Source organism: Monodon monoceros, unplaced genomic scaffold (assembly GCF_005190385.1).
Source record: "Monodon monoceros isolate NGI ecotype Baffin Bay Population unplaced genomic scaffold, NGI_Narwhal_1 Super_Scaffold_12, whole genome shotgun sequence".
Classification (NCBI taxonomy): Eukaryota; Metazoa; Chordata; class Mammalia; order Artiodactyla; family Monodontidae; genus Monodon; species Monodon monoceros.
Window position 1 is genome coordinate 52,182,735 of NW_021703768.1, and position 20,094 is coordinate 52,202,828.

The 20,094-nt window shown below is 36.2% G+C and overlaps 1 protein-coding gene across 1 annotated transcript in view; it reads right to left on the reverse strand.

Moving 5' to 3' along the window:
- ADAMTS6 (ADAM metallopeptidase with thrombospondin type 1 motif 6) overlaps positions 1-20,094 on the reverse strand; it is a 261,001-nt gene that overhangs the window by 15,696 nt on the left and 225,211 nt on the right. The window contains exons 20-22 of the mRNA XM_029218816.1: positions 17,074-17,203; positions 9,399-9,603; positions 607-783 (exon numbers count right to left, since the gene is read on the reverse strand). Of these exons, the coding sequence (XP_029074649.1) occupies positions 607-783; positions 9,399-9,603; positions 17,074-17,203 (512 nt within the window). The remainder of the gene's footprint in view (positions 1-606; positions 784-9,398; positions 9,604-17,073; positions 17,204-20,094) is intronic.

Below are 20,094 nucleotides of genomic sequence, written 5' to 3' on the forward strand. Positions count from 1 at the left end.
AAGATAAGACAATTTAAAACTGAGAAAGAAGAAAGAAAAAATAGGAATTGGAACATAAAATAGAAATGAGTCCAATCAATATAAAAGTACATACTAAAAGCCCTATATACCCATTTCCCAAATTCATAGTCTCCATCAGCTAAATCCATTGAAGAGTAAGTATTAATAACATTTCAAAGATTGTCAATCATATTATCAAGCTAATTAAAACCTCCACATCTTTTCTGTGAGGTTAAGAGAGGTCATTTTGCAAGTGAGAAAGCTAAGACAATGGTGTTAACTGATCTGGTCTTGAATTAGTTGAGGGAGTTGGCACTAGAATCCAACCTTTGGTAGCTTGTTCAAATCTCTGGCCATTAGACTATTTCTCTTTAAGTTAAAATGTTAGAATCCAAGGAGTAGGTGAAAGTGGGAAGTGTGGGAGAAACATGGCTCAGTGTGTCTATGTGTGACTGCTGCCGCCTATGCACTGTCTCACACTCACATCTCACACCTGGATCTCTATGTGTTATTACTCATCTCTTGAGCCCCTACAATGACCCAATCAGGAACCTCAAGTGTCTCAAGGTGCTGCTTCAGCAGGAACCCACAGTCCAACTGCCCTACCTGGCCCCAGTCTCCTGTCACCCAGCGAGGAGGAGGACAGCGGCCCAAACTGCAGCGGATGCGGACAGGGGGTTTGCTCTCCTCGGAACATTGTGCTGCTGGGAATGTTTTAGAAAGGTCACTGCTCTTGCACAGAACAATCCGATGCTTGAATCCTGGACCACATTTGGGAGTGCACTGTAAATAAAACAAATGCTAATGAATAATGATAGTCTAAAGACAGAGAAAAATTTGAGGAAAGTCTTTCTCCAAGTAAATGTGTGTTTGGGTAAACAAGATACACACATACTAAATTCTAGGCAGTCTTACATATATGAAAATTCCTTAAGTTTTTAAATAGAAGAACTTTTATCTTTTTCCCTATGGTCTTTAAGAGCTAAATCCAAAGTTTGCTTTTCTTGGCAGCATACTTTCTTCTTTTATTGTGTGTAGGCTTATTCCGTGATTCCTCCCTATTCTTGGCCATATTTAGTTGTGATAAGATTCTGCTAATTTTTGGAATGTGGAATCCTTGGTTTCTTACTTGCTAGGTGTAGTCTTCTGAAAAGAATTCTTATGTTACTAGTAGACCATCAGAAGTTGTCTTTGTGAAGCAAGCTAAGGTTTGATTTAGATGTGTACGGTTGTCCTTCAGTATCCGCAGGGGAGTGGTTTCGGGACCTTGGAGGCCACCGGAATCCGTGGATGCTCAAGTCCCTTGTATAAAATGACAACACATACCCTCCTGTATACGTTAGATCATCTTTAGATTACTTACAATACCTAATACGATGTAAATGCTATGTAAATAGGTGCCAGTGTATGGCAAATTCAAGTTTTACTTTTTGCAACTTCCTGGAACTTTTCTCCCAAACATTTTCAATCTTTGATTGGTTGAATCCATGGATGTGGAACCCAGAGATATAGAGGGCCAACTGTATTCTTAGAGTGTGCTAGCTAAGGATACATGACCACAGGTAAAGGTTTACTGTACAGAAAATCTCTAGACATTTGCTTGTCCATCAGTTAAACATAATGAATTTGACTGTTCTTTAGTTGGACCAGTCTGCTCTTCATACTGAGGAAAAGATCCTTCTTCCTGTGTCATGAAGTCTATTACTTACCTCTTTTCCAAGTTAATTGGAGTGCTCTGTTCTAGAGCCACCTATTCAACGTGGTGGCTGACTGAAGTCCTCCAGCTTTCTCCCCTGCACATCTGAGCCCTTCCTTATAATCTATACTTCTTCTCAGTGAAGTGAGACCCTTACCCACAATATTTTGAAGCCCTGTTTCTATACCTTTCATTCAAAAGCCATTTCTAAATTTCCTACAGGAACTACACTAGACTGGGGGGAGGGGAGACCATAAGAATGAATAAGTCAGTCTGTACCTCAAGGAGCTCACAGTTTTAATGTAGGAGATAGATAGGTGAACACAAGGTTACGTAACATAAAAGAGGATGCAAGAATATATAAATTCTTTTGCCCCTAATCACCAATTTCTTATTTTATAATTATGTATTCATAAGTCTTCTCATTCCTACCAGACTATAAGCTCCTTAACATTATTTCATTTCTGCTTTATTTTCGTACACAACCTCACCCCCATCCTCAGGATCCAGCAGAGGGTTTTGAGAAAGCACTCTATAAATATATACCCTCCTTTATTTGGGAAGATGACGGTTTTGATTTACTTTTAGGTAAATCAACATGTACTAGTAGTTGTGGGATGGGAATGTCTTCTTGAACAACGTACACACCCCTGAGTGGCTTTGTCATGGGTAACCCTTGAACCTGGTTCATGTCATGGAAAGAAAGAAAAATATTAAAATTCTTTCAGGTGTAAATCAAGGATCTCATGAACACTCTTCATCACAATGAATGTGGTAACAGAGTGCATTTCCTCCAACTTAGAAAACATTACATTAAGATGCATTTTGAAGGATAATAACATCCAGTTCTTTCCAATATGGTTCCAAAAAAGGTTTTAGTTAGGGATTTAGAAATCAAGAGAGAAATTCCCGATCTCTGTTATTCTTTTTCACAGCCAAATCAACATCCTTATTTCTAGCTGCTGCCTCACTCTACCCATATACTCAGTCATCTGTTGATTTCTCTTTGTCTCCACTGCCACTAACCTTACTACAGACAAACATCACTTCCTACGTGTAACATTGCAATGGCTTTCTAACAGGTCTCCTGTTTCTTGTTCTTGCCTCCCTCCAATCCACTCTCTAAAGCACACATCCAGCTATATTCTGTTCTGATTTTTAAAAAAATCCTTCAGTGGTCTTCAAGATAAAAATTCAAACTCTTTAAATATCTTACTATACACTGATAGGAAGCCTCTGCTTACCTCTTCAGATTCACCTCTCCATACTAAACAAGGTACAGTATTCCTAGTGCCAGCCCAGTGCCAGGCACAAAGCTAATGCTGCTGCTCATAGTACTATTATGACTACTGCCGCTATTAATAATGATAATATTGATAGCAGCTGCCATTTAATAAACACTCTAGATAGCTGTGCTAAGCGCTGTAATTCACACGGTCTTCACAAAAATCCTGTGAGATGACAATTATTATTCTGTTTTTAAAATGAAGAAACAACCCAGAGTAAGTGATTGGTACAAAGTCATGCAGTGTTTAAATGACAGACCTAACGTTACCACCTACTTAGTGCATGTCAAACACTACACCACGTACTTTGCACATATTATCTCATTTAGTCCTCACAACAACCCTGTCACTTTATATATCGAGAAACCAAGACACGCAACCCTATCTTGCAATCATGCATTCTGTAGAATGAATAAAGCCCTGATTCGAGTCTCTTGAGCTTGTCCCACTTGTGTCTGGTCCTCTTGACTTCTCACCAAGTCTCTTCCATCGACCACCAGTGTTAGAAGACACAGCCTTAGGGGATTTCTGTCACTCTCTTAATGCTTAATATTATTATTGATAATGATACCACTACTACCTTATATTCCATTAGAGCTTCACAGTTCACAAAATACTTTCAATACATTATTCTCATATAAGTTTTTGAGTCTTGTTACAGGAAAGTTTAAGCAACTTAATCGAGGTTAAACAGACAGCAAGTGGTAGAGCTGGAACTAAATCCTAAGACTTCTGATCTATACTTTAGCTCCTAGCATTGGCAGAAACAAAGTCTTGAGAATACATAAGAAGTATTAATTATTATAAAAATAAATGAGATAAAGTACAAGAGTATGGAAGGGTATTTCAGACTTTAGGGATAGAGGCAGAAACACGTAGGATGTACAGGGAATTCAGTTTAGTATTCAGTTTTAGTATTTTGAGGCTATGATTAATTTTCTATATTGGGAAAATTTACTGAAAAAGGCACTTGTGCCATTCCCCTTCCCTCTTCGCATTTTAAAAGCATACATATGTATATTAAAGCCTGGGACAAAAAAATGTCTGTCTGTGTATAACTGAGTCACTTTGTTGTACAGCAGAGATTGGCACAGCATTGTTAATCAACTCCACTTCAATACAAAAATTAATTAAGCCTAGGACATAGGTCTCTTGCTTATTCCAATATCCTTTGCCAGTAGCAAGAAGCTTCTGCTATTATTTGAAGACTGAAGTAACATCTAGCGGTCTTTCCTAAGAGCCTATGCCAAAGTCCTGCTTACAGTTCTGGGAGGCAGACAATGCAAAGACAGACAATTCATTCATCTGTGTCTGAGAAGTCCCCAGGGAATCAAAGACAAAAAAACAAATAAGATCGATGATAATAGGGAGAAGAATAAAAAGAGAAAGCAACATTGAAATTTATTAAGTGTCAAGTAGCGTTCTAAGTCCTTTGCATGTCACAATTTACCTAATCTTCATGGAAACCTCACGAAGTGCTGTTCTCACACCCATTTTACTAGTGGGAAACTGAAGTACTGAGAAGTACAGATAAATTCGGATGGCAGCTCTGAAAAAGATAATGCTCTGAAAGGTAAATGTACAAAGACACAAACCCTCTGTGGGACAATGTGAAGTTACACGCAAAGCTTAACATATGACATCTTCTATTGAGGCAAGAAATAATTAAGAAAATTATAGCCCAAGCTCCACTAAATAAGTCACAGATATTCTATCCTACAGCACTGGAAGTAGAGATAATCAACTGGATTCTCAAAACAGTGAATGACTGAAAACTACACACTGATTCAATGAATATACCAGCCCTGAGCCCTGCAGATCTAGCCACAAATATTACATGTCTATAGCCGGAATCTCAACTCTGGTCTCTGCAAATATTGCACTTCTAGAGAGTGACTGTAAAATGAAATGTCTAAAAATTGCTTGTAAAAAATAGTAAAGCCACAGGGATGCCACTTAGACCAACTTCGTTTTAAGTAGAACTCTATCCTGCAAATTCTTCTGACCTTATGTCAGAGATGTTCAAGCAGAGACATCCCTCAGCTTGTTCTTATTTTTGCTTCTTCCCTCTGCTTTATTTAGCTTACATTTCATCTTTGCGTCTCTAGCCTTCTGATGAATAAATATGTTTATCTATCTGACAGCCTCAGTTTTATTTAGCTACCTAAAAAAATATGAAATCCTAGAAAAGCAAGATGCAACCACAATTATGTATATGATTAATAGGCATTAAATTAATCATAAGTGATTCAGAGCATGTTTCAGAGATAATCATTAGTCTATACCCATGTAAAGGGTATATTTTTTACACACTTTTTGAGTATGCAGTAAAATTCATTAGAAATAATTAGAAATTGAATACTTAGTAATAAAAAGTCATTTTTTTAGACTAAAGTCTAGTTATAAATATCAAAATTCATTCGATTCATTCTCGTAATAAACCATTAGGTAGCTGGGTGGAAGATAATTCAGCAGAAAATGATTCTTTAGTAAAATTACTTCTCTTACTATTTCTCTTCATTGCAGATAAATATCTTTTTTTCTTCTTTTATTCATATAATCAGAATCTTACAATTATTTAAAATCTGACCAGACCATTTGTTTTTTGTTCTCATCTCAGTGGGATATAGGAGGTGATTTTTATGAGAGATACATTTATACTTCAGTTCAACATTCTATGATTAAGAAGCAAAAACATATTTTGCAGAAAAAACATTTGAAACCACACCAGGGAAAATAATTTGGCTCTCACTTGTAAAGGATAGAAACATTAACATTTTGGGGTTAGCCTGAATTCTCTCTGGAGAGGTGGGTTTAATTTACTTAGTTATGGCATCAGAGTAGAACCTAGGAGTAAACAAGGTGACAGCACAAGTATCTACTAAAACAAAGAACAGTGCCTGGGTAGGAAGATTCCCCCTGCCCCATCCTTCTTAAGTAATGCTACCTAAATGTAAATCCCATCAAGTCAATTGAGTATGATGCCAGTCATCTATTTGTCCAAGAATAAGTACAAGAAACAGAACTTTTTCAATGGGTACTCTGTGGGAGTCAAAAGAAACCATTCCTATACATCAAAAGAATGGCTAAGGATTGCTGGAGCCCATTCACAGTACACAGCAACACTTCAAGAGTCACATGCCAAGAGAGGGCAAAAACAGAAAGCCATTTAAGTCCAACATAGCATGGGTGATCCCAGGAGTGAGGCTAAATTGTAGGAAATGGGAAAGCCATGGCTTCATTAGTTTCACAAAGACTGCAGAAGAGCCATTTTCCACCAAGGCAATTTGGCTTAAATTTTTTTTTTTTTGCCATAAGCACTGGGTGAGTTTCACTGATGGGGAAAATGAACATGGTTCCTGGCTTTGCAACAATGGAAATTTTACATTAGAGAAGCCAGCAAAGAAAAGAAAAAGGTCAGAGGGTACATTCCTCTTACTGAAACATGTTTTCACCAGTTGAACCTCACCCTTGTGATTAGCAGAGCTCAGACAGCTGATATTTGGAATTGGGAAGGGGGCAGAAAGAGGAGGGAAGTTTTCATGGGCGTGTGAAAAAGGTATCGTGTGAAACATCTTTGCAAAAGTTAAGTGAAAGAGGTTGAACACTGCCTGCTCTTCTGCTGGGACCTCCTCTTTTCATTAGTGCGAGATGTTACATTCCTCTGAGAAGAACAGGTTCCTTGTTCTCACTTTGTTCTCCATGGCTACTCAGACATTTTTTTTCACTTAATGCTATTTACTTTTACTTATTTTTAACTTATCTAGAGAAGAGGTAGGTTTTATGGTAAAGGGAAATGGAAGGGTGAGAGTGCACCCTCTCCTTTGGAAAATAAACTGGAGAGACTGAATGGGGACAAAAATCATCTCTTTCCTCCTGAACAAAGGATGAAGATGATGGTATAGATGATGTTCAACTAGAATCTTTGAGACGGCAATGGCAGGATTTCCTGACTCATGCTTACCCCAGAATAGTTTTCCTGTGTTGTCTGTGGAGAGACAACAGGCACTATTTTTTGGTTTTTTTGGAAGTGATAGTCCCAACATGTGTACTCTATGCCCCCAGCTCCACTTCTCTCCCCTAAGCTTTGACTCAGCTATCTTAAAGAAGATAGCAGAAATGTGATTAAAATTCCCCTAAACTTAAACGTATTTCTCCAGGCAGCTTCCAGGAGTGCCTAACAGCCTCGCAGAGCCATTTGAGCAAGCCACTTCTAAGACTGGGTAGATGAGAAGCAAAATGCTAAAAGTAGGGTAACTACAACCTGTATGAAGTTGAATTAGGAAGAAAATCTTAAAATGGTATTTGGAATGGAAACATACAGTAATATACATAATCTATTCCTTAAGGTGATTATATTTGGCGTTTTATGTTAAAAATATAATGATACAGAAAAATGTAGATCCAGAGACCAATGTGAAGTGAGTCTGCACATGAGAAGATTTTGGCGTTTTAGTGGTCAGCAGAAGTTTTTTCTAGTTTCTGGTTTTGAACTTGTTGATTTTTCTCCACTTTTTGTAGAAGGATAATATGGTATAAAGTTCTGTATTCAAGCCTTCTTGTTACCTATCACTACTTTATTCAATCTTATCTTCCATTTATTCTTTAAAACAAATCCTTTTCTCCCACTCTACTTTCACCACATGATCTTTGCATTTCTGTTCAGTTGTTTCTCTTATCAGGAATACTTCTCCAGTTTCAAATCTTACACTCCTACAACATTCAGTTCAACCCCCATCAACTAAAACGCCTTCTAAGCCTACTCCAGGCTATTCTGACCTTCTCAGCTCTGAATTTCTGTATCACTTATACATTTATACCTCACAATCCACCATTTTGTTAAACACTGTCTTATGTTATTCTCTTGCTGCTTCATGGATATTTCTTATTTTCCCAAGTTCTTGAGATTCTTCTGAATTCTCCATATCTCCTATCCCAATGTGGTTAGAAAGTACCCAGTTATACTTACTGACTTGGCCTGAAACCCTAAAAATGTTGCAGCCAATTATCAGGTCTTCCATTAGGATTTTCCAATAACAACATTGCCATCATTATCAAAGACTATTTATGAACTTCTATAAGGGTCTTGGGCACTGACTTGCAAGTAAAATAACTACTAACATGTGTACAATTCTGTAAAATGTCTTGTCTTTATCACTGGATTTTATCTTCCAAATGAATGTAGGAGTTAATCCACCCACTGTTAGGGAACAGAAGAGTTCATACTGTTTTCCATAACCACTGAATAATACTGAGAATATCTCTACATTTGATTGAAACACAAATAAAAGTTAGGTAGGCAGAATGTAATTACTGAAGCTGGACTATGGCCAGGAAACTTGGAAGAACGCTCCCAACTTCTGCCAAAGATTCCACAGATAACCACAACCGGTCAGAATCTCCATTTCCATGTATCATCTTAAACACAGGTCTCTCTTTTAGCCCTGTGCCTCTAGCAAAATAAGGCCACTCAAGCAGTAAGATTCATTAGGGAGAAAAGTTACATCCAGAGGTTCCTAAAGAACAACGTTTAATTTTTTTCTATTGTTTATTTTTTGACAAACTTATGAGGTCTACAGGAAATACCTAAAGCAAGTACCACAATGTTTCCAGCAGGAAATGCATCCTGTTTTGCTAACTTAGAAAAATGACCTTTAGTTATATAGCCAGATACTCATTCTTTCTAACATTAACCAACACTACAGAAGGATTCAGTTCTTCTTTAGGAAATGTAGAGAATGGTACAGTGTGTATATTGTGTATGTCTCATGCAGGATGAAGAGTCAAGAATTAACTCTACCTCTTACCTCATTTTTCATACGACCATTTTTCTGAGGCCTCGGGATTATATCAGACTTTTTATATATACATGTATGACAGAAAAACATTATCTTAGTCAGATCTTCCTCAATGATCATATAAGTGGAGGTAATGATAAAATATGAATTTGACTTTTTGACAGTTATAACCCTCAACTCCGTGTTTCTTCCCCAGAAGCAATTAAAATATATATAGATATATAACATGTGATGATAAATTAAACTCATATGTAAGATTTATATGGTTAGGCTGGAACATTGCTTGGAAAAAAAGATATAACATATCACTAATTCTGAGCTTATAACGCTGTTCAAGAATAGCAACGAAGAAGAAAACCCACTTATAATATTCTCTCAAATTCACTTCAGGCTTGTTTTTTAATTAAATTGACGACTAGTTTCTCATTGATTTTCCTTACTCCAAAAACCTTTACTTCCTGGCAAGCAGCAAAAAAATATAATATGGCCAAATTCAGAGTTATGCAGCCCTTACTTGTTGAGTTCTAAGGTGCTCACATGCTCAGGTGTCCTTAATATTAAATGCTTTGGTATTGATAGCTAAGACATCTCAAAACATACAGCCTCAGATTTCCTTACTTCTGACCAGTCCAAAGCCACCCACTGTGGTGGACATGACTGGTTGTTGCAGGGCTCTTTTTCAATAGGCCGGTGTGTTAAACAACCACTGTAGTCCAGTGTCTCCTCCTCAGAAGGTCCAATCTTCCTGATGCAGAGCACTGCCCTTGTGCGCATCCCTCCATCACAAGTCTTGCTACATTCCAACCAGTCCCCAATGAACCACCTGCAACAAAAAGTGGAAGAAACACAGAAAAGCATTCCCTCAGTGCAGCCAGAGATTTCAGCAGAGTGAAGGCACTTTCTCAGTGGACTACCTCCTCTTCTCAGAAGAGCTAACATTTCAGTGTCAGTTGATGTGACAAATGACAAATGGAAGAACTGCTAAGGAAAAGATAACCCACTGTCGGCTGCCTTCCAGAGCAGGGTGCATGAGCTTTGGAGCAGGCAGAACCTAGGTTCAAACAAGCAATGCATTATGTGTTTTTAAACTTCTTTTTGTCCTTTTTTATTAATTTCTAAAATGAGGATAACGATATCAATCATGAGATTGTCCTGAGGAGTAAGCAAGGTAACATATGAAGCTCCAAGCCATGTGCTGGTAAATGGTAACAACTGGTTCCTCATGGGAGGGAAGGAGTCCTGATTTGTTGCATTTGCCAGTTTTTGTGGTATAAATACTTCACTATGGCTAATTTCAGCCTATCACCTTGACATACTGAACACGAACAAGAGAAGATATGCTAGTAATAGGGTCTCAGGAGCTTCTAACAGTGTCTAACACACAACAAACAAGAAACAGTAGCCATTTTTATTATTACATTGAGGCAGGTTCTCCCTCAATTGAGGACTTTGTGATAAAACCACACGACAGGAGCTAGGGATTTGTTTTCTGCTTCCCAGAAATGAATGTCATGCTCTGCATAAGACAGACGTCTTTATTGTCCTCACAGGGGCAGAGATGGCCCAGGTATCCATCCAGAAGACTTGAGAGTCCTAAAAACTCTGCGGTAAAAGCAGAGCCCTGAGCCAGCTCTGTGAAAACATGGAGATCCCTTGCTTTGACCCCTTTACTCTTAAAAACAGCTTCTACACAGCTAATGTGGGAAGAAAGAGAAATGTCTTAATAAATGAACATATCTCACATTTGTAGGTATACCACTCCTAAAGTCATCAATGAACTTTCATATATACAATTTCAGGTGTGTGTGTGTGTGTGTGTGTGTGTGTGTGTGTGTGTGTGTCTGTAGTATTTCTGCAGGACTCACTCTTTTGGGCACATTAATTGGTCCAAGGGTATGAATCATGATCCCAATCAGACCAATAAGAATTCAGCTTTAGAATTTTTATATCTCAACGATAAGCAAAAGGGACGCTTTCCTTTCTGGTCACAAAGGTGTATAAAGATATAAGAGCTGATGATGGCCATGTCCCCTGTCAAGTGGAATTAGCTGATCTGAAAGAATGCAGAGGAGCTAGAGAGTCCTGCAGGTATTTGAGTGCTTGATTCCAGCCATTCCTGAAGCTAGGTCCACTCTTACGATTCCCTCAGCTTTGTTATATAAACCAACAAATCCTCTTAAGCGCAGAAGCTAGCCAAAGTTGAAGTTGTGTTATTTCCAACCAGAGTCCTGACTGATATATTATTGTATTTAATGTAATGAATATATGCTGAATGCCTTCTATGCTCAAGGCACTGTGCTTTGTTTTACAGAAGAAAGTAAGACCCAGTGTTAGGAAAACAGTTCTCCAAAATCATGAAAAGTCCAATGATGGAGCTAGGACTAGATCCCCCATCAGTTGATATCCACTGGATTTCATTTATAACACTGCCAAATAATAGAATCCAGATCACAAGCATGAGGTCAAAAGACATTTTCTTCAATCCGTGCTTTATAAATCACACATATATCCTAAATGGATATGCTCATGCTCTTGGTAGGAGAGTAACCAGAGAGAAGAGTATTAAAAGTTTAAGAACAAATTTCACCTCTTTTCACAAACTTAGCTCATTTGTGTCAGTTTTGTACGTGGAAGATAATACCTTAGTGAAGTCAGAGTACTAGTATCCTAAATTTGAGCCTACACTCAGCCAAATAAGCCACAATGGGCTTTGTTTATTATTATTTTTATTTTCTTTACTTACAGAGGGAAACCAGCATTTAGAAATATCATAATTAACCAGTTTCTCAAACTTAAAAATATATTTTGTCAAAAATTTTAAAATTTTCAACATAAGATTTATTTAAAGAATGGCAATTTAATCCTGAATTTAAAAAATCTGATATTAACACTTTTTTTCTAAGTCGTTTTCCAGAGGAGATTTAAAGTGATTTTCATATTCTTTCCATTTTATTTTCCGCAGATGAACAGGATCCTAAGTTGTTAGTACCATTTTTGGTAAAGAGGAAAATGTGTATTGAGAATAATAACTTGCATGCCAGCCATAGTGAAACTCTGATTCAATTCGCAGCAGTGATTTCATCACCAAGATTAGGGGATAAAACAGCAATGTGTATAACTCAGCCACAAAAAGTTCAGTCATACCATCTCCAGCCATGATCTCATTAGGTCTCATAATGTAAGAGGGATGGAGGCCTTCAAATTAAACACAGGTGCCCAGAGTAACAGCAGTGATTTCAGGAGGTGTTGCTGTTTTTTTTGGTGCACGAGGCCAGGGCCACCTCCGCCTTTTTATTCTTCGTCCTCTCTTTTATTGCCAACCATCTTTTAACCTAGATGTATCACTCTAGCATTTAACTCAGAATGTATGAAAGTAAAAATGTTAACTACACTTCCAATTTTCCTTCTGACTTTAACTTTGATTTCAGGTTTCACATTCAGTCCCTGTTGCATCTTTATTGCTCACCAAATCATCCCTTCCCATGTCTCTCTAAAGGATTAAATCACCATCCAGTTATTTAAATAGTTTTGCAATTTTACCACTGCATCTATTAGCCCCAGTTTCACCACTCTCCTGTCTAGTGTAAGACAGACTGCTTCCTTCAACTTCATTCTCCATGTATTTGACCCTCTGATGACATTCTCCCTATTTCTCTTTTTCATCCTCTAGTTTCAGTGGTAAAATATGAGCACGAAAATTCTCTCTGAGACTATCAATTGCTGAATTATTATAATCTGAATAATACTGGGGCTATTTCTTTCTGAGCTGAAGACCCAGTGATAAAATTGTCTTCATCCTCACCAGGATGAAGAAGCTATACAGTTTAGTGGGATTCACGTTTGAGTGTCTGAAATGAGTGGCTTGATGCAGCCTGTGTAATCTGATCTACATTATCTGTACTTTAAGAGGACAAACAATAATATTGAGGGAAGAGAATGAGATGATGGGAGTTGACTTATATGATTTCTATGATTCCTCCCAGGTCTTACATTTTGGAGTTTTATAGAGGACTCTGATGATCTTTCTCTAAACTTAAAATAACAGATTATAGTCATCCATGGGGTGAGGTGAAATGACTCAAAATAAAAAGATACTATTAAAGAAAACCTAGCCCCTGGGTAAAAATCTCTCTCCAGTCTGACCATCCTTTTGCCCTTTTGCTTATAATTCTTACTGTACTTAACATATTTTGCCTTGTACTATAGTTATTTTTATATGTATTTGCCCAATTAGATTGTCCTTAGGAAAAGGAACCATTTCCTAAGGCACAGTGCCTTCCATATCGCAGTTGCTTAAAAAAATGTCTTTTAATTCTTGGTCACAGTATTATCACAAGGTACTGTACTCCATTGTTTTTACCTTTCTGATCTTCGCAAATTTAAAAATCACAGTAACATACAGGAATTATATTCAGCATCCAAAGACTCTTCAAATGAGGTCATATATACAAATATTCTTGCTATTAAAAGATAGTATGGTCAAAACTGAACTCTTGGCCTTTCTCTTTGGATTCCAACTCAACATTACTTCCTTTTCTTACAGTGGGGCACTAGCTTCCTATCAGTCATGCTCTTTAATATCAGCTCCTCCCTTTTCCTTTTCCTAATTATTTCCGCCTATGTCATGAATCCTACCATTTTCATTCAATGCCTCTAGAATTCTTGTTTTTTTCCTATCCCTAGTCACCTCACCATCTTGACTACTATTCTTTTTCTCATAAAAGAGTTGCTGCTCTGACCACATTACTTTTTTCCAGCAAGGCTTCCTCTGGTCTATCAAGGTCCTCCAAATAAACATTATTATTATTATTTCTTTACCAATGCCTCTTTTGTCTATTCATCCTAGTCCCCTGTATTTTCTTTATGCAGAACAAGGATAAACCTTACTGCCCTCTATCTTTCCATACTCTACTTATAAAGTCTCCAATATGACTAAAGGACATTTAAAATATTTCATTAGATAATTTCTGATTAAAAAATACCATTTAGGATTTTAAATTAATGGTATTGGGAAAACAATAATATTTGAAAATAAATATAGATCCTTTTCTCAAAGCAGGCAAATATATTTCAGATAGAGTTTATCTTAAAAAAGAACTTTGAAAGTATAATCATAAAGTGGGTAAGGCCTTCATAACATTATACCAATGAAAGAAATAAAAGTTTGATAGTTTTCCTACATAGTATTTAAAATAACTTTTATAAGTAAAAATAGATCATAACACCATAATATGGGAAATATATAACAAACTAGGAAAAATATGTCTAAAATAGTTAATATTCTTAATACATTGAGTTAATACAAATCAATAACAAAATGATAAACTCTTCAGTAGAAAAATGGGTCAGGCCATGAAGAGCAAAAAAGAAGTAATACAAATGGCCATTGAACATAATTTTTAAATGTTCAGCCTCACCAGCAATTCTAGCACAAAAAACAAAATAGCAATTAGATATCAAGGGTTTTTCTTCCCTATAAAATAGTTAAAGATTGTTTTTAAAATAATACCTGGTGTTGTTCAGTTCAGGAAAATGACGGTCATATACATACTGTTGGTGGGAATATACATTCATACATTCTTTCTAGAGAGCAATTTGACAGTTTGTTTCAGAGAGTAAAATATAATTCCATTTGAACCAGAAATTTTATTCCTATTCATTTAGCATAAGGGCATAATTATAGAGAGCAAAGTTTTAGTAGCAAAAATGGTTAATGCTGTGGAATAGAAAGGGATCAAAAGCTAGGACCCAGACAAAATTGTTCAACAGTGGAAAACCAATTTAAATAAATAATGACATATCTACTAAATGTTGTAGATGATGTTTAATGTTCAGAACAACATAATGTTCAATATGTTGAGAACTGACTACAAAGCGTCATAAATAATATAATTCCATTTTTTATATACATGTGCCTATGTAGACATAGAAAAAGATGAAATATATAGATCAAAATATTAACAGTGGTCTTACAATATTGTGTCTTTTTAGTTTCTTCTTTCTACTTATCTGCATTTAAAAAATTTTACGCTTTAATATGTATGACAAAACCCAAATATGATTATCACACTGTCATCTGAAAAACCTTCTCTCTTCCACACTCATTTAAAGTCTTACTGAATTCAGTAGTTTTTCAGTGAGCTTTATCTCTATAATACCAATGCCTACTGGGAATCTTATTACATATGACAACCATTCTGAATAATTAAGACTTCCTTTTTCATAGTCTGAATTCAAAGGAATAAAGAAGAAATTAAAAAGGAACTAAGAAAAACTGGACTGATAAAAGAGAAATATTTTAAATACGTATCATTAGATCTTTCCAACAAAGAAAACTGTTTGTCTAAATTTTCTATCTTTTTCAAATTCCATTTTCTTATCTCCAAACAACAAAAAAAGTTAAGAAGTAACTTTTTATTTCTGAACTACAAAAGGAAGGGAAATATGAAACAATTTTAATTGCGTAGGTTAATTCCAATATGTCAATTATCCTTAAAATGTTAAAAAAAAAATCTCCCATGTAATATACAAGCACATGATATATGGAATGAAATGACCAACCACTGGAACCTCAAAGGATGTTTGAATAGCATTTGAACTTAAACAAATAAAAAAGCTGAGGCCAAAATAGAACAGGTGTGACCAGGCCCACTCAGATGCCTTAAATGGCTGATCATGACAAATATAATACTTAAAGTACTGAGTGTCGGGGAATTAATTTACTGGGTTAAGGCTCACAATTATATGAAAATATGCTTAAGTTATTGGAAACGTCAAAAAATATCTTGTGGTTTTTGAGCATCACTTTGTTTTATATAGCTTTTCAGTTTCTCTTGAGATAAATTTATAAAAATAATTAGCAGAAGAAAGGAAAATAAAAAAACAAATATCTTGTCTTTGTAATACATATCATAGGTTGTATTTCTATACTTTCTCATGTCTGGCTTTTAAGGAGTTAGTTACATGGTGATCACATTTGAAAAAGAAGAGACATGAAATTTTAAAAGTCTTAGAATAAAAACTTCTATCACCCTAGATTCTGTGTTCCTTATTTGGTAGCCACTGCCCTAAACCTTTTCTAGAGACTAGGAGTGAATATTTCCCTTTAAAATTAAAACATTCAGGCAGACACTGACTTTGGATATTGAAAGTTCAAAGGCATTATTATTTTGGAACAAATATCAAGAAATGCATCTTGCTTTAACCATTTTAGGGACCTCCATTCTTTATCCATTGTAAGTCCCAGATTTTTGTGACTCCACTTTTAGAAAAAGGCTTACTTCATTATAGAGCTTTCCTCTCCAGTTCTAGAGAGCTTGGAATACATAATCTCATTTGCCTACACTCGCTTTCTTTATCAATTTCATGTTGGGATAATTAGCTAATCTGGGGGATAATGGTTACTCTGATTTCTCACACAAGAATGAAATGCCATTCACACATATTTTGTCTTGCTATTGTCAATCAGGCAAAATCTCTACAAAGATCAGTATTTTCAGGATTAACTCAGCATCTTTGTCCTTTTTCGCATAATTATTGCCTTTTGCTCAAACAAGAAACCTTTCTGTTCCTACAGATTATACAGTGTGGCCCACTGATAGCAGGTCTCATATTTTTAAGTTTAAATTTTTAAAAAGTCATCATTAAGATGGATGGGCTCTCTTCTTGTACCTCCCTTTACAGTGAGTTGTAACTGCTACATTAATCAACAGAAAGGGACTGAAGTACACCTCTAGGCCTGTGCTCTACACTCAGAAGACAGGATGCCTTAGGATGACAGAACTTAAAACTGGGTCAGCAAATTAAAGCACTGATACTCCATTACAGAATATTTCTAAACCATTTAAAATGTCTTTAAGCCTTTAGGATAAATATCTGGAAAAGATAGGACTGCACGCCAATCTACTATATTTTACTGGATCTAAGATACCATTATTTTATGTACCATTAAAGAAAAATAATGCCTATTATTATTGTAAGATACCATCAATTGCAAAATGAATCTAATTTCAGAGATGTTAAAATACAAATGATATGTGCTTTAGAATTAGTGAAATATGACAATTGCCAGCACTATGCCAGGATCAACCTATTGAAGTTCCTGCTTTAAAGGGGTTAATTACTAAGTCCTGTGGATAAATAGGAATCAAAATTCCACCCTCTGTGATGTTTTACCCCCTTTTCTCAGCCTAATTTATTTATATCGTATGAATGTATGTTTCCAAATAAGAATATCTAATGTTTTTCTCTTTGCACTTGAAGAAAATAATTCTCACTTCTTTCTCTTACTTACTCTGGTGGGCAGGGCTCAGTGTTGCAGGTTCTTTGATTTTCAGGTGGCTTACTATCAGGGTCACAGTAATTGTTCTGGACAATGGAGCTGTCGTCCAACCTTTTACAGACCACCTCCTGTCTTTGGACACCTTGAGAAAAGGAGGACATCATTAATTGAAGAGTAGTTTACCTTCCAGTAAGTAAGGTATGCATAGCTTTCCTCTGTGGGGGATCAACCTCACTGGATCGCTGCTGTCTTATCTGTTCCAGAAACATTTGACTGCTCCTCTAAAAAGGAGAGAAGACCTGGTCATTATATTGCAAATTTAGGCAAAATTATTGTTCTCATATTTAGAAACATAACTGTTTTCAAGTTCAGAAAAGAAACTATTGGTAATTTTAAACAATTAGTATTCCCATTTGTATATTCTTCTTCATGCTTTCCTTTAAAAAAAGAAACTTTATTTTCCCAAAATATCATCAGATAAAATGTATGAATATACATTTCAGTGCAAAACAATGGTTGGATATCTATGTAAAAACAAAACATTAGGGACAAATTTACTTTTTAATATTTTGTAGGACAAATCCAATCAATTTAGTCTTTGTTAGGAACACGTAACATTCACACATTTCATTTTTTCTCCTTCCATTTACAGATTTATTTCTCTGAAAGCCCACAAAGTCTAGAATTTAAAGACTGCAGTGAGCCTCTTTAGACTGCAACCCATCAGTAATCTGTTTGCTTTGATAAAGTCGGCCCTTGTTGATTACACCGCTGGCAAACAGATATACACATTTTCCATCAAATATTAACTTACAAAATACTTATCTCATTCTTAAAAATTGGTCTATGTAACCTGTTTGCCACAGCTAAAAATATTCTCATAAAATTTGTAAAATTCTAAATATATGTTTATTATTTATTGGCAAAGATATCCACCACACCTTGCTCACATTTCACAAAATACGAAGACACACACAAACACACTCTTATCTGTAAACATGCCTGGTGAATAGACTTCATGCAGATTCATTTTCTCTTCAGTGTGGAGGAATCAAAAGAAGCAAAGATAGGTGTATCAAGGTCTCAGAGGAAAGTCAATCTACAAGACAATGCTAAATGTTCCAGATCCTACAGAGGTAGCAGCTTACTCCCAGAATTGAAAATAAAAGCACAAACTAAGCTATCCCCCTACTCATCCATCCCATCTCTATAACCCGGTAGGCTAAATTACCTAGAACCAGTTATAAAAGCAGCATTAGCAGTATCCAAGCAACTACAGCTTCATACCTACCTAGCCCCACACAAACCTTCAGTTTTTCTTTTTTTTTCTCAGTTGCTTTTAGTAGTGCCCTAAAGAAAAGAGTTTGACCCCAAATTAGGGAAATCAATGTGAAACAGGACCATTCAGTGAAGGAAACTGTCACTTAAAGAGCTACGCAGCAAATGCTTCCCCAAGGTCCCTTAAACATCCTGGGAGTCTGCAGGTGGGAGTACCTCAGTCATCATGTTTTGCACACTTCTAACTAAGCACTTTGAATTTAAAGATAGGGAAATCTCTTTCCCTGATGGCAAAAACCATTAAGTCCCATAGCCTCCATGATGGTGGTGAGCAGATGAAGAAGGTATATTTTATTACTTGCAGTGACCCAAGGCTCCTACTGATCAAGTTTTTTGGTTTTCCTAAATTTAGGGGTTTAAAATATAGACAAACAACTTACTTGCAAAATGTCTCAGAGTATGTGCTGTATTCATTCCATCCCAACCCCTTGAATAGGCCAAATATCTCAGTTTATGCGACAACAGTTTGGAATTTTTTAACTATTAAACTTTAGATTTTTGAGGGAAGAATGATTCACACCAGGCATAGCTTTGACCCATTCACAGATGTTCCACAGTATTCACCACATATCTCCTCACTGTGTCATTCCAGTGGGCAGATAACTAAGTCCATGTGATTCACCTGGACAAAAATCTCTATTATTAGTCATAGGATTCAACACCCACTGCCACAGTGGCTCAGAATAGCCATCTACCTGGGTTCAATACTTGCTCCTATCAGGAGGAGCAGGGGACTGCTTTTATAGGTTAGCATGGTTATTTTTTTAAATAACCATTCAAATATAATTATACTTGGAGGGGGGAGACTCAAAACATCCACTTACACAAAGGATTTACAACTTCAGCCAACTTTTATAAATACATTTAATAACTAAAAAAAGATGATTAAACTTGCAATAAGGAAGTTGGCATTCAAGCTAGTATCTCGGTTGTTTTTCAGAAAAGGATAAACTTTCTATTTTTATTTTATTTTACTGAGGGAGGATAAACATTTTCAACACTACAAAATGGAACTGATATTGCTTTATATAAGTGGCAGAAACATCAATTCAGTTTCTACAGGTTAAGATAAAATTCTACTTCCTTTAAAAATCGTAGAAATGTTGTTTGGTTATAATGATATTAGTTTTTAAAAGTAGCCTTTAATATAAAAGCAAGGCTTCTGCAATTTGAATCACAGATGAGATATTAGTTATTAGAGGTAAGATTTACATTTGATTTTAAGATAAATTCTAGCCATGTATGATCTTGAAAAACTTCAGCTACATAACATTTATTGTTAAAAATTTGGAAAATACACAAAACCAGAAAGAACAAAATAAAAATTATCCACAATCTCATATCTTTGCTTTGGACCTTTATTTTTATTTTTTATTTTTTTGCTGTACGCGGGCCTCTCACTACTGTGGCCTCTCCCGTTGCGGAGCACAGGCTCCAGACGCGCAGGCCCAGCAGCCATGGCTCACAGGCCCAGCCGCTCAGCGGCATGTGGGATCCTCCTGGACCGGGGCACGAACCCATGTCCCCTGCGTCGGCAGGCGGACTCTCAATCACTGAGCCACCAGGGAAGCCCTGGACCTTTATTTTTAAGGTTATTTTGTTCTTTGGTGGGATCCAGTAATTAATTTAAAATTACATAGTACACAAACTAAAAATGCCAGCTAAATATGGTTGGCAGGTCATTCATTCATTCAT